Genomic DNA, 15,991 nt, shown 5'->3' on the forward strand with positions numbered 1-15,991 from the left:
TCCAAAATGTACCTGAGATTACTGATATATTTCAAAGACAAGGAGTTTTCATGCAAAATACTGACTTTGTTTAGTTTAGTGATGTTTATTGCTCGTTACAGAAGTTTCATTTTAATAGGAACAACATTTAATTTTTGAAGGTAAATTTGCTTTACAGCATTTCTTTATATAAGACTTGTAGAGTAATGTAAATTGGAGAAAGTCTTGGTTGTCTTATTGTATGCATAATGAAGCCAAAGACAACTTGCTGCTAGTTTTTAGACGCCTTAAGCAACTTTGTTTCAAATAAAGAGCTTAGTGACAAATCTAGCAACTTCATACATAAATTCTGTCGAAGTACTAATTAATCTTCTGAGTGACCAACAACAGATATAAGTACAAATATATAAATTCTTGATGTTGAGCAATCTCATGACCCCATTTAGGTCCATAGAGTTATTATTGCACGTAGTGGTCATAATGGAAACTGCATTTTACAGCACTAATAGAGGCCCTGTGGGTAGGACTCATGCTGCCCCGTGTTCGAGGGAGGAGCAGTGGACAGGTGTCAGGACATCACTCAGCGAAAGTAAACGCTCAGTTTGTGTACTCATCTGAATTTTACCCAAGCTTTGAATTACAGTGTTCGCTGTTCTGTTTGTTTTTTTCTTTGTTGTTTTGGACTTTTGCTAGCCTTTTTGACCTTCGTGTGTTGCCTAAGCCCTGGTTATGCTTTGTGCCTCACCACGCCTAGTTTGTGTTTTTGACCCTGATCATGCCTTACGTCTTGGATTTGTTACTATTGGGTCTCTGGTGGTCTAGCAGCTAAGTATCCCGCGCTCTCACTGCCACGGCTCGGGTTCACTTCCTGGGTAGGGAACTAACCCAGCCACTGGGAGTGTGCTCTCAGTACCGGTCCCAAGCCCAGATAAAGGGGGAGGGTTTGCCAAATCAAACATGAGGACCAATGATCTGCTGTGGTGACCCCTAACACGAGCAACCGAAAGAACAACAATGACGAAGGGAAAAACTGTCCCAGATTAAGTTCCTTTATCTATTTGTTTAAATCTTGCTAATTTCCTGACCAGTGATTTGTTGTTAAGACCATTAAAAGCTTAGTATTTTGGGCTTCATCCATTTTTTTGCATATATATCACTTGTACCATATATATATATATATATATATATATATATATATATGCACCCTATGTTGTCGACTTGCCTCCTAAGGGGTTAGCCTATAGTAGTGATCACTAACCCTCTTGCATTTAACAGACACCCTTATCCAGAGCGACTTTATCTTATCTTTATCAATTATCTCATTTACACAACTGATCAGAAGGCCACCATCTTAACAACTGAACTACCACCTCTTTCTTGAGATCTACCTTCCTTCCTTCCTTCCTTCCTTCCTGCATGTTTCATCTCCAACCATAATCTAACACACCTGTTTTAGCTGATCAAGAACGTCTTGAGGCAATGATTAGATGGTCAATTGGGCACGATTATGGTTGGAGCTAAAGTCTTCAGGAAGGTAGATCTCCAGGAACAGTGTTGCTGATCACTAATCTATCACATACTCAGGTGTTACATCCTGTTGATTTGATTTTGTTTGAGGCTATGTTGATATTAGTCATGTCCTGAGAACTTCTTCTTCCTCTTCTTCTTTTGGCTTTTCCCTTCAGGGGTCACCACAGCAAATGATCACTCTCCACCTATCCCTATCTTCTGCATCCTCAAGTCATGTCCTGAGAACAAAATGTGAAAATGTGTGGTCATGAACTGCTGCTGAATAAACCTTCAGGAAAGTGTCTTCATTTTGATATCCAACATGTATGCAATGAATATGCAAATTGATGACGGTGTAATGAATATGCAAATGAGTCCGTGGCGTCATATGGCGCCTTCTAGCGCCCATCATGAGCACATTAGCTACTTTCCCCTGCACAGCACAGCACAGCACAGCATCCGGGTAGGTAAGGGTTAAATGGCGTGTGGCTTTGGAGGCGGAGGCGCTGCTACATGAGCTCTAAGGTGTTGTGAGCTGGTTAGGAAGCTGAAAAGAAAAGAGTCAGGCGACTTCGCACACAGCACACGTCCTGAACTAATGGCGTTCCCAAGCCGCTCAAACGTTCAGCTTTAAGCGTTTTCAAGCATCCGTAGTGGCACTTGAACGCAGCATGGAGGAGCAAGCCCATGTTCAGGAGGACCTGGCGAGCCTGGCAGATTTGGATGAGAAGAGTTTACTCGAATCACTGACTACAAGATTCAGCCACAGTCATATTTATGTAAGTAATACTCCATGTTGGTGTGTTGTATTTATAAATATGCTTGAGTAGGTTGTGTATTTTGGGCTTTAATAATCAACACAAGTGCAGGTTAGTCTGCTGTGAGGTGTAGCACAAGTCCTGAAGCAGGTCTGACCTGTAGCATTGACTTGTGACTTGTGACTGTTTCCTCTCTAACAGACCTACATTGGGGATATTCTGGTGGCTGTGAACCCCTTTAAACAACTCCCACTCTATGGAAAAGAGGTAATGCAGTCTTTAGTTATATACTTTAGTTATATACTTTAGTTATATACTTTAGTTATATACTTGAGTTATAACTTGTGTCACTTTGAATGTAAACTAATCAGTGGCATTGACGAAACACTGCTGAAAGAAAAAAGAAAAAAAAAAAAAACAATAGAAACCATCACATTCTAATGGTTTCCACTACAAATACCATTACAAATCAGATAACCATTAAAACCCTTTACCATTACCATTATTGGTCCTTAATAGTATCCACTAGACATAAACTGCCACCAGTAGAAGGCAACAAATCAAATTACCAGCAGAGACCCACAGGGACCATTAGAGTTTCCAGTAAAACCAATACAATTCCCATTATAACCATTAAAACCATTACAAATTCTATAAGGGTTTCTGTTGTTTTGGGGGTTTTTTTCAGCAGGGCAGTCTTTAGTCTTTACAACATGACATGAAAAACAAGCAATAATAATCATCATGATAATAACAATAATAATAATAATAATAATAATGATGAACTTACAAATAACTGCATTTTAAAATGTCAATATTTTGTTTAGCTGTGTAATATAACACCAGATTAAACCATACATTTCATAGATCGATAGATAGATAGATATACGTATGTATGTATGTGTATCCAAACAAGAAATAATGATATGAAATCTGAATATATATCTATAAATCCTGAATATAAAGTTATAATTCTGAGTATATAAATGTAAATCAGAATATATCGTTACAACTCTAAATATGTAAATGTAAATCGTAATATATAAATGTAATCAGAATATATAGTTATAACTCTGAATATATAAATGTAAATCCTGAATATATAGTTATAGTTATAAATCCTGATTATATATTCCGATTTACATTTATATCTTCAGAGTTGTAGCATGTATCATGCTTGGTGAAATCAGTTTTTCTTTTACACCATGATGATCATAATCAGCAGCTTTGCATATAAAAGCAGTATAAGTTATATAGTATATAAATGTTTTGGGTTTTTTTTTCTTAATATATTACTGGCCATAGTTTGGAAGCCAAAGGGTCCTTCAGAGTTCTCTCAAAATGGCAGATTTCTGTAATTATTTTGTAGGATTATACAATTTGACAATTATTCGTCAACAGATTGTTGACAATTTCCTTAGTCCTCTCAGTCGTACTGAATTCTGCAGAAAAGCTACACGGCTTTAACGCTGTTAACAGACTGTGAGGATGCTTTGGCACTACAGCCAGCCTTTTGTAAAGCAGAGGAACATCCTCCCTTTGGTTTAGATAAGTGATGTGCACTTAAAATAATTATATAATAGTACAATATTTGCAGTGATAAATATATACAGGATGTGTAGGCCTACTGTCTACATAAAAAATTCAATAAGAACAATGTCTAATGACATGCCTGATAATATAAAGATATTATTTATATTGAGATGTAGACAATATATATTCATATTTGCAGTTATATATTCATGATTTACATTTATATATTCAGAGTTATAACTATATGTTCAGATTTGCATTTACATATATATTCAAGATTTATAAATATATATTCCGATTTACATTTATATATTCAGTTATAACTATATATTCAGATTTGCATTTATATACATATATATATTCAAGATTTATAAATATTTATTCCGATTGACATTTATATATTCAGTTATAACTATATATTCAGGTTTATGATTTACATTTATATATTTAGAGTTATAACTATATATTTGGATTTACATTTATATAGTCATGATTTACATTTATATATTCAGTTATAACTATATATTCAGGTTTATGTTTATATATTCTGATTTACATTTATATATTTAGAGTTATAACTATATATTTGGATTTACATTTATATAGTCATGATTTACATTTATATATTCAGAGTTATAACTTTATATTCAGAGATTCCATTTAATTATTTCCTGTTTGGCCCTTCATAAAATATATAAATGCAGGGTTTAATCTGATTGTTTTACAGTTTATCAGTTTTATTGTGTCCCTTCTAATCTTATGAACAACACATTGCAAAATAAGCAAACAATGAACTCAAGTACCTCATGTGATTCACGGGAAGTTGCCTCATCTTTCTATCACTACTACAATGGTTCACGAACAACACGTCTCTCTTATGATGTAATTTAATGTTTGTTATGTTTGATATGGTTTAATCAAGAGGGACGAGTCTAAGATGTCAGCAGCGTTATTCAGATTCACCTGAAGTTAATGTATAATTCATTCTGTATTCACGCACCGTCAGTAAGTGCTCTATCCTGATCAGGGACACAGTGGATCTGGAGCCTATCCCAAGAACACTGAGTGTGAGGCAGATTGTGATGTATAAATGTTTGGAATTGTTGTTCAGAACATCATAAACCTCTACAATTAATCTCTGTGACCTTCATTACATAGCCACAAAATTATGAACCGATTAGCCAAAATGGTGGCACTGTTTCTGCTTCTGTCAGCGTTCTTACACTTTTAAGAGTAACAGTGTTGCAGTGTTGACATTATTAAATTACTCCTAAAAATAAACGAAATAAAAATGAATAATGACTTGAATTGATATTTGATGTTTGTCATTAATGTACTTTGCAGAGAAAAATCCACAAAATGGTGGTACAAGCAGGAATCTGCCCTGAATAACAATACACTTTAAAAATAAAAATAAAAAAAACTGATCAAACTTTAAATTTAATCTTTATCAAACAAAATCAAATAAAAAAAATAAATAAATAAAATCTGAACTAATCAAATCGTTGTCCCATCAACTTTGTTACTTGGTTAAGTTTAACAATAACAATTGCATATTAATACTTGGACATGCTGGAATGTGTTTTTTCTACAGGTATTTATAATAATGTTTACTTATAAGAGCTATATTTCTTATCATCTGTCGCCAGAAAATGGGTCCTGTTGGCATAAGCTTTACAAAAAAAAAAAAAGGGGGGGGGGAACCTCAAAAAGCACCAAAGTGATGTTAATATAACTGCCATTATAATTGTTGACTTTTTTTACATAGTACCAGGATTGATTCAAAATGTCTTTCAGGTGAATAATAATAATAATAATAATAATAATAATAATGTCTTTTCAGGTGTCAGAGAAGTACAAATGCCATGAGAAAACAGCTTTACCTCCACATATATTTGCTGTAGCTGATAGAGCATACCAGTCCATGTTAGGCCGTCTGGCCACGGGGCCGAAAAACCAGTGCATCGTCATCAGGTGAGTGTTTCTGTAGTTTCTGTGTTTTTTTTTAAAACCATATTTTAATGTATAACATGCTCTAACCCCTTTTCATGTAATGCAGTTTGGTTTTACGTCTACCCTGACTTATAGAGTCTGATCTATTAGGACATTCCTCTATAGATAAGCTGCGACAAGACATTCGGAGGAAAAGTTTACGCACACTGTGTTCCTGGTTTATGGTAGACCACGTCTGGTGATATTCTAGGTTGCGGTGTATCCGCTGAGAGCTTTGCATGTGCTGATTTTTCCATTGTACAGGTCAGACATGGTAGGGTTGTGTACGCACCACTGTAATTAGAGCTGTAGGAAATGGGAAGAAGTTATTTCAAATGATTTTGGCATCCTGCCTTTTTTTTTTTTTTTTTTAAATTCTTTATTATTACTATGGTTACATTAGTGTGAAGAATTTGAACCTGCGTATTGTTAAGGTGCTCTGTTGACCTCTAAGTGGTTTCATCTTCCCTGGTTGCCATGCCGCTCGCTAAGAATGAGGAGGTGGGAGTGTGTGTGTGTGTGTGTGTGTGTGTGTGTGTGTGTGTGTTATGTGTGTGGTGGAGGGAGCTCGATAATAGCTTCAACGACAGCTCACAAATTCACTTGGCCGTAAACAATGTTGGCATGTGACAACACACCTGTACGCTCATGTTTGCATGACTGTGACGACGGATGGAAATATAGTGTCTTTTTTTTTTTTTTTTTTTTTTTCTTTTAATGTCATCAGCATAAAAGGAGTTTTTTTTTTTTTTCCTTCCCTGTTTTAGTGTGTATGCATTTCACTCATCATCTTCCTATAAGCAAGTGGTGAAGGAAGGCGTTATTATAATAATAAGAATACTAATAAAACCTGCATGGTTTACATGTCTCTGTTTTAATCTCTGAAGTCTATTTATAGTCAGTGTCTAATAAATCTCACCAGGTTAGCAAAGCAATTAGTGGTGTTTAATTAGTGGCTCGTTGCTCTGCAGTAAACGAAGGTCAGCAGTGTTTCCTTGTGGGCACAAGCGTGTATTTGCAAGTTCCATTGAGCATGCAAATTGTATAGAATTGGCGCAAACTTTCGCATTTACACATCAAGTGGTCCAGAGCACCATCAAGCGCAGTGTATTTGCTTATGACATGCCTTTTTTTTTTTTTTTTTTCTTTTTTAATTACACTTGCAAGGTTCAAGGTCTATTTTGGAATGTGGTCTGGTTCATGATGCTAGATAAAAAAAATTTTTTTAAAAACCTCAGATTTAATCAGAAAAACCTTTATTTCCCCTACAAACAAAGCTTGGCCTCTTTCTTGCTATGAGAAATGATCAAACAAAAATGAAATATTTGATGAAATATAGACTCTAGAAGTTGCATTATAAATACAACTAATGGCGTCTAAGGCTAAACTTCACTACGAGTCTTGTTTTATTTCTTTTTCCCTTTAGTGGTGAAAGCGGAGCAGGAAAGACGGAAAGCACAAAGCTTTTATTGCGGCAGCTTATGGAGCTTTGTCGAGCAAACTCTCAGCTCGAGCAGCAGATCCTGCAGGTAAGTGATCCGGCCACGCTTATTTGAATATAACCTTGTTGTTTGCACATGTCAGAACCTAAGCTGTGCAAGAGACGGTGGTTGATTCACATAATTTGCACTCGATTTCTATTGCTGAGATTTGTGCCTCTTAAATATATGGGCCTGGTGAGTAAAAAAAAAAACATGTTCACAGGAACTCAGCTGTGACGTAATGTAGATTAGACTGAATACGGTAATAAAATGAATAATGACTAATCACGTTGTAGTCAGTTCTTCCTGATTGAGAAGACGTTAGGCAACAGGAACAGTGCTAGTATGGATTGTGTAATAGGTACGCATGAATACGTGGGGATTAACACAGTAAACATTACAGTAGGGTGGGGTGAAAAGACTAAAATATCGATATTGTGATGAATGATGTCACTATGTTTGTCATAATATCTTTTTTTTTTTTTTTTTTTTTGTAATAATACTAACTGGAAGTGGCAGATTTTATGTTAAAATTTTGAACTTAATCTTTAAAGTTGTAAAATGTAAAAGTTTCTTTGCAGATTTAATTTCCTTCTTAAAAAAAAAAAAAAATATATATATATATATATATATATATATATATATATATATATATATATATATATATAATATATTTGTTTGCAAATCTATATATAGTGCTACATGTCATGTATCATAGAAATGCCTTAGAGAACCGTGCTGTAATACTTTTGTCATATCGCCCACACGTACATTACAGGATCAAAATGAGATCAAAATTGGATTTAATTTTAGATCATGTATATACAAAGTGTCACTGTTTTAAGCAAGAGATCTAAGGTGAGTTTGTTGAGCCTTCAAATTTACTTTAATGCTGTTGATTGACAGTTTGTGTCCAAGTCTTGGATGAGCTCATCTGAATACTGTAGAGTTTTACCTAAGAACTGCTGCTGTAATCATAAAAACTGTCCTGCACTCATCCCAGGAATCCTGAACATCCTTTCAGTACACTCCATACTGTTTAACTTTACTCTTCTACAACTCTACACTGCAATGATTTATAATCCCATTATCCATAAGAGGACAGGTTCAAGTTCGAGTCTCGAGGTTTCTTCGTCATGTCTTCTCAGGGAGTTTTTCCTTGCCATCTGGATACGTCAGTATTTCCGTAAAGCTTCTTTTGCGACAATGTCTATTGTTATAAATCAAATGGCATTTGATTTACTTTATTGAGCAAATATCAGTTGCATTTGATCTACTTCCTATAATGTTTGAAAAATTGGAGTGGACGAGTGTAAGTAAGATCCAGGCATCTTGATCCAATGCCCTTTTCATATGCAACAGACATGACCTCATCATGACTTTGCTGTATGTAAATGAACAGTGGCTGGGCTGTGGCTATTATACAATATTGAACCATGAAGGCTGACACAGGAAGCCATATAAGTCAGCCTCTCTAGTGGTGTCCAAGAAAAAGAGAAGAGGCTATGAGCTTGTCAGTTGCCTACATTTGCAAGTAAATTGTACAGCCGTTCTTAGACCTTACCACCCAAACACTCGAGGAGACAAATTCATTTTTACGCTACCTGCTATACTCGAGCAAATATGCTCCCTTATGAGTTAGACACACACATTTCCTATTCCACCAGTAGCAGAATTTCTTGCACACAGGTCCCTCACTCACTCGGCAGCATCTTTGTGAAAAGACAGCGAAGTGAAGCTTATCAGGTTTGCCGTCTAACAAACTTGCTGTAGTTTGAATAAGCAGGTTGGACTCCATTCTGTTTGTAGTGTAAACAGTAGGTTTCGTAGGTGTTCGAGTCTGGGGTTACTGAAGGGCATGTATTAAAAAAGGAAAGAAAATTATGGATCTGTAAAATGTTTAATAGGATCTATGGGTATTTAATTAAGCTTTCAAGTGGCATTTGAAACACTGCACAGGCTTTAATCATGTGTTTCTGCTTGATCATTTAGCATGTTACAGTGAGGGGATATACGTATCGGACACTTTTTTTTATATAAAGTATTTAGACGTCACAAGTTACTCTGTCACATAGTCATTGTTGGCAATTACAGCTGCAGGATGTTCTACTTAGCTTTTTTTTTTTTTTTTTTTTTGCAGCATTGTGGCCCATTCCTTTTGGCAAATAGTCTTCAATTTCCCAAGGTTGAAGGACTTGCATTTTCAAAATCCTCCATAAATGAAGTCAGTAAATGCAAGCACCTTCACCTTCTTCTATTTTTTTTTAGAAACCAGTCTTGAGTTTATTTTGGCTGTACATTTGTAGTCGTTGTCTTGTTGAAACGTCCATCTTCTCCCGAGATTCAGTTCCTAGGTCGATTTTGTGTAATGCCACAGTACAATTTTCAGAGAAGCAGCTCCATATTATGACTCTCGCACCACTGTACTACACTGTGGGTATGGTGTATTTCTCCAACCATGGCGAGTTGAATTATTGCCAAGTTATTCTTTCATCTTTCGTTCCAAAAGTGTTTTGATTTGTCTGAATGTGAAGCTTTTAGACTTTTTTTTTTGCATCTCTGAGCTTCTTTTTTTAGCAGAGGAGTTTTGTATGGGGTGTTGGAATGGAGATCATTGCAGTGGAGTTTATTGCTGTTGTTCCTGCAACTCTCTTCCAATTCTCTTACCTTCCTTATCAGTAGTCTGAGAGTCGGTTATGAAATCTTGCATGGCACACCTATGGGCGATTTAGTCATGGTTCCTAGAACTTTCCACCTGCATGTTATTGAACCAGTTGTTGTGACAGTGCTGTTTATGGTTTTTGCTCTGTAGCTTTTTAGCTTTTGCCATTCAAGTGTTGTTTAAAAATGTCCCTCAGAGCTTTAGGATGCTCCTTCACCTTCATCATGATTACTACTTGTTGTATCAAATCTTTTATAATGACTCCAGGTGCATGAAATTTGCAAGAGAACATTTTTTGCAAAATATTGAGGATTTTACAATGGCTTCAAATGCGACTCAAATTTTAGAAAACATTCCCTTTTATAGTTATGAAATAACTACAACTCTGTACACATGTATGACGACAAAATGTAAGAAATCATGAAGAAAAAGTGAAATCTTTTATAAACTGTAGTATTTATTTAACATTTTCCACACCAGTTTAATCTTTTTGACATTTTTTTTTTTAACAAAAAAAGTTCACTTCTTGTCAGCATTGCGATGCATTTTCATCTGAAAAGACACTTAGTTGTGTATTGTTTCCCTGGAATATGGATATGTGTGTTCTTTCCCTGGGTTTCAGTATACATTCAGTGTTGGCTGCATAAGCATTTTCCACATTTTCACATCTGTCTCAGCAGGACAGGATGTCAAGAGTTGGGGTGGGGGGAGGGGGGGGTGGTTTAAAAGGAGAGAGGGACTGTGTGAAACTTTAGTAAGTATGGGAAGCACTACCCTCTGGGAAATTGTGTCATATGGCACAGGCCTGCATTAGCATGCCTTTCAAAAGGACTGCTTTCCAGGGAATTGACTTTGATACCGAACGCCCCATTCGTATCATTTATTTATTACGTTTTCCTGCGTACACCTTTAGTAGAGCCTTTGTTCGTGAAGCATATTGTCTGTCATGCGATAGATTTTTAGACGCGGCTTCTCGATGGTAACTCGAGTCATGGGAGGATCTCCAGGAAGAGCACGAGAGTACCACCAGTCAAAACAAACTGTTATCCAGGCCTCATTTCTGTTTTTGGGTTTCCTCTACTGTGTCCTTCCTAGTGGTTTGTTTGTTAACTGCTGACTCGAGGCTAAGCTGCTTAAACAGCACATCTTCATTGGGTTGTTATAGGAGATGGCTTGATCTGCCCACGTGGCACATTCTGTCTTCCGTGTTCTTTGTGTTTAAACCCATCCATTCTTTATTCGTATTCTACCAAGCATGATGTTGAAATGGAGCACCTAATTTTCTTTATCTGGGTTTTTAAATAAAAATAAAATAAAGAAGCCTGCTCTTCCATGCTGACACGGTTTGATAAAGCATGTTTATAGTTTAGGTATGTTATGTGAAAGCAGTTTGGGGATGCCTGTAACTAGGAGTATCTTTTTCCCTCAGCTGACTTGTGGTTTTCTTTTCTAAAGGCACTTTATACTCTGTATTCGCTGTAGGTTTCTCTTGCTTCAGAGCCCAGCTTTGTTCTGATATTCGGCTTATTATTAGCAGTTTACGTCAGCCTTCCGTGATATGATGGCTGGTATAAATGGACGTGTCTTTCAAAGAAAAAAAGCCATCATACCCTGAAGTGCTGATGTAAACATTTAATTTTGGCGCATCAGCTTAGTTTCTGTTAAAAAATATCTCAAGGAAGATTATTTTGCAGATGGTTTCTGCCTATTCGTATTTAAGTGTGGTTAACAGTTTTGTCATCCTCACTGTGCCCTCATGTAATGCATTGCTATTAACAGATATTAGATTTAGAACAGTATATATAATTTTGGGCATAGGGATGTCGGCCCAGACAAAAAAAAAAAAAATCAATCAATGATTTCTCGTTAATGGCTTTTGCAGCCTTTCTCTGTGGCAACCACTTTGTATGAACGATAACGTTTGTGTTTTGAACAGGTGAACCCTCTTCTGGAGGTGTTCGGGAATGCCCAAACAGTCATGAATGACAACAGTAGTCGGTTTGGAAAGTATATTCAGCTGCGCTTTCAGAACTCTTCAGGTGAGTTTATTAGACACAGCAATAAAGAGCAAAAATTAAGTCCAATATTTTGCCTTTTTTTTTTTTTTTTTTTTTTTGGGGGTCATTTAATATACTTCCATACTTCCACATGCATCTATCTACTTCAGATTTACACCTAATATCTTTTGACTTTGAACTTATAAATACAAAAACATATGTATTCATGAGCATAAAAAAAGATATGAAGGAAGATTAAAAATGAAACTGATAGTGAAAAAGTATTCAGAGATTCCGATTTCATGCAACAATTAGCAATCATGGTGAAAAGGAAAGCGTTTCTCAGGGACTACAGAGCAATAGCAAAACATTAACCATCCCTGTGAGTACAATCGGTTCGATAACATAACATGCAGGTGGAAGTTCCATGGACCTACAACTAATCGTGCCCTGACAAGATTTCACAACGTGCTTTTAGACTAATAATAAGGAAGGTAAGAGAGAAGGAGGCAGTCACTCGGAATGAGTTGCAGGATGACTTGAAAGCACCAGGAACAAGAGTCGCACGGAGAACAATAAGCAATGACCTGCACTGCAATTTCAGTGTACTAAAGTGTACTAAATAACAAAAAAGTGTGTGAATATATATATATATATATATATGGGGAAAGTGTGTGTGTGTGTGTGTGTGTGTGTGTGTGTGTATATGTATGTATGTGTATATATATATATATATACACACATATATACACACACACATATTCCCCTCACTGTGTGTACTGTACTGTGATGTAGTCTTCATTTCCTTTCAGTGTGTTGTCATTACTAATACAGTCTCTACTCGCTCCTGTAGTAAAAGGAGCCAAAATCAACGAGTATCTACTGGAAAAGTCCCGCGTGGTCCACCAAGATGAAGGCGAGAGGAACTTCCACATCTTCTACTGCATGCTTGCTGGCATTTCTTCACAAGACAAGGAGATGTATGGCCTCCTGGACCCTAGTCAATACCGGTGAGTCATTTTGTGACGTCGTCTAGCAACATCCTAAGGTGTTGGGTGTAAGGTGATCTTTCAGATTATAGTAGCTGTGGTAAAAGACGTCATTTGACGCAAGGTGGAAAGTATTTCAGGAACTACACAGTCCAGATTTTATCAGTCTCTGTTTGTGTCATGCCAGTTTGTCCCGCCCCATAGTTTGGTTTTACTGTAGAGGAAGGCGTGGCTTTGTAGTCATGGTTTTTATTGCGTGTTGACGCACGATACGTTCTTGAGGCTTTTATGGAATTTCTCTTTGTTTTCATTCCAGCTCCTTTTATCTCATCATGACACAGTGCTCTGGCTCATGAATATCTGCTTGTCTCTGTCCTAGTTACCTGAACGGGCAGTTTGGCCAGGGTGATATGGTGCAGCACTGGAGTGAAAAGTACAATGAAGTGAGCAATGCCATGGATATGGTGGGCTTCGAGGAGCAGGTGAAATTTCTCCCCCTTCCCCATGATGCACATAACAATCTCTCAATCTTCTATCAGTCTCTTCACACTACTCGGTGCTTACAAATGCTCTCGCATGGCCCTTTCAGGAAAAGGTGGACATGATGACTATCCTAGCCGGGATCCTATCTCTGGGAAATATCACGTTCGAGCCAACTGAGAATGACGCCCTGAAAGTGAGCAAAACTTCACAGGGCTGGCTTAAAGCCACCGCGGTGAGTTGGCTCAGGAGTATCACTAAAGAAAAATACACTTGCGCATGCCGTTATAGGAAAATAATATCCAATGCTAGCAGATGGGTATTGCAATAACTGCACATTCCGAAATGATTTATTCCTCAATACCAGCAATTATGGAACAATTACAGATTTTTATTTATTAAACAAGAACATTGTACTTTTAACTGTTTATAGTTATCTGTGAGACAAGTTACATTAAAGCAGCTATAAACAGTTTGCTCAGTATCTCTCTCTCTCTCTCTCTCTCTCTCTCCCTTGGTAAGTTAAGACAAAAAAAACAAAACATTGCTTGTCATGTTGCTGAGAAACCAGAAAGCGTCTATAAAATCTTCTTTCCGAAAAACCTACTTTCATAAACGTTAAACAAAGCAGAAAGCATCACTATATCAAAGTTTGTTAAATAACACCTTTAAAAAAAAAAAAAAAATCTGCTTATTAGAAATTTATGTGGAGCGTCCGCAATATGTATAGCGTCCGCCATGCACTACTGTCTGAGCTTTTGACATTCATTTCCGATTCAAGATTTCAACAGCGTTTTGGTATAAAGATGAATAAACGGATCTTGTTTGCGCCGCTTCAGAATATTTAACGTAACAGTACTTCATGGAAACTCTTCTAACTTCTTCAGTCAGTAATCATTTGATGTGTATGTACCTTTAGTCACTTCGCTTGTACACAACAGCTACAAAAGTTCCTTGAGTGAAGGAAACAAAGCAATCGCCGTGCTCGTTTTCAACACATCCTCCCAATTAGATCAGCTCCCGCCTCGTTTACGCAATACGGCTGCAATATTACACCTAGTTCCCCTCTCGACTATGGGTGTTTAATTTTTTATGCTTTTTAGATTAGTTGAGATCATTGTGGAGCTGTTTCTGTGCTCAGGCGTGTTCTTACAGAAGTGAGGAGTGGGTGAAGGAATACAGCTAGAGGATTTATCTCTCCTGCACATGCGTAGTAAAACAAACAGACCCATTGTTTGCCTAAATGCCCCAGCTTGGATGCAGACCTCAGGCCTGTATTCTGTATAGATGAAGGCGAAGTAGCCACGCAGCTGCCTCTCTTCCTGACCCGGTAACCACAGATGAATTATGGCCTGCTCTGTCACAATTAAGATCCTTAGAGCAAAGGTTGGGTTGTCGCTGGCTACATCTGGCTGTTCATGATAAGATGGGAGGGGCCTTTAAATGTCACAAGTGGCTATATTTAGACTGCACCAGATGATTTCCACATGACTACATATAGCTGATCATTTATCATGATCTGAATCATCTGGTGACGTTTCCTAAAACTGTTTACACCACTTTCTGTAACTTTAGTATACCTATATTACTGATGATAAAGAGAGCATTCAGGCAGAAATGCTAATGTGGCCCATAGTGAATAGAACGCTGTAATGCAAATGAATTTTTTAACGTAAACAGCTGCAACTAGATTTAGTTCATTGTTCAAAAGGAACAATTGCAAAAGACTATCAGTAATGGCAGTTTATAGGCATGACTTCGACATTACCTCTTTAACCCTGGTGTGAAGAGATTATTATAGTTATACCTCTTTAATCTGTTCATACTAGGGTTATTATAGTTCAGAAAATTAAAACTGTGAGAAAGTAATAAAATTAAACACAAAATTAAATAAATAACAAAATGAAAACTAAGAAATTAAGTGATGTACCTGATATCCACTGGAAAATATGGTGCTGGATCATTAATACTTTGGTGAAAATGGTGGGATTATGAATTCCATAATATTTATAATATATCAGAATATACTAGAATATTTTTTGCCCCAAACCTGGTTGCCTCTGCCAGAAGGTTACGACTTGGCCATGTATATATGTGTGTGTATGTATAATGTTTTGTGGAAAAATGTGCACTAAGAAAATGTATGTTTGGGGGGGGGAATTAATTTGTATTAATATAAATCTGTATAGCAATCCTCAACATTAAAGGCCAAACTATCGCCCGTTGCATGCTGTTTATTTTTGCTCATTTTTAAGATGTGCCTGTAACTCTGTAGCTGACTGTAAAACTAAATTTCAAGTGAAACCAGACAATTTAAAAACTACTGTAAGAAAATAAATTTAAAAAAAAAAAAAAAAAAAAAAAAACACTTCTGACATGACCCCACCCCCTTTTTTTTTTTTTTTTTTTTTTTTTAAATTAATTTTTTTATTTTAACCTTCTCTTTTCCCCCCGATTCCCTCAGGGTCAGTTTGGTGTTCAGGAGGAGGACCTGATGAGGTGTCTTACCTGCACTATGTCAGTAACAAGAGGGGAATCCATCCACCGCTTCCACAACCAGCAACAAGCTGAAGGTACGATTTCCTAATAGCTATGGATCAGTTTCATCACC

General features: G+C 36.7%; 1 protein-coding gene across 2 annotated transcripts in view; it reads left to right on the plus strand.

The window, feature by feature from the left end:
- The first annotated feature begins 1,915 nt into the window (after positions 1–1,915).
- The window catches only part of LOC113544765 (myosin-IIIb), a 36,702-nt gene continuing 22,626 nt past the window's right edge, over positions 1,916–15,991 (plus strand). For both annotated transcript variants that reach the window (XM_034312602.2, XM_034312603.2), the window contains exons 1-9: positions 1,916–2,267; positions 2,448–2,513; positions 5,623–5,753; positions 7,198–7,300; positions 11,851–11,953; positions 12,765–12,921; positions 13,280–13,382; positions 13,490–13,615; positions 15,845–15,953. In XM_034312602.2, the coding sequence (XP_034168493.2) occupies positions 2,160–2,267; positions 2,448–2,513; positions 5,623–5,753; positions 7,198–7,300; positions 11,851–11,953; positions 12,765–12,921; positions 13,280–13,382; positions 13,490–13,615; positions 15,845–15,953 (1,006 nt within the window). In that variant the 5' untranslated portion in view covers positions 1,916–2,159. The remainder of the gene's footprint in view (positions 2,268–2,447; positions 2,514–5,622; positions 5,754–7,197; positions 7,301–11,850; positions 11,954–12,764; positions 12,922–13,279; positions 13,383–13,489; positions 13,616–15,844; positions 15,954–15,991) is intronic.

This window comes from Pangasianodon hypophthalmus, chromosome 17, assembly GCF_027358585.1.
Source record: "Pangasianodon hypophthalmus isolate fPanHyp1 chromosome 17, fPanHyp1.pri, whole genome shotgun sequence".
Lineage (NCBI taxonomy): Eukaryota > Metazoa > Chordata > Actinopteri > Siluriformes > Pangasiidae > Pangasianodon > Pangasianodon hypophthalmus.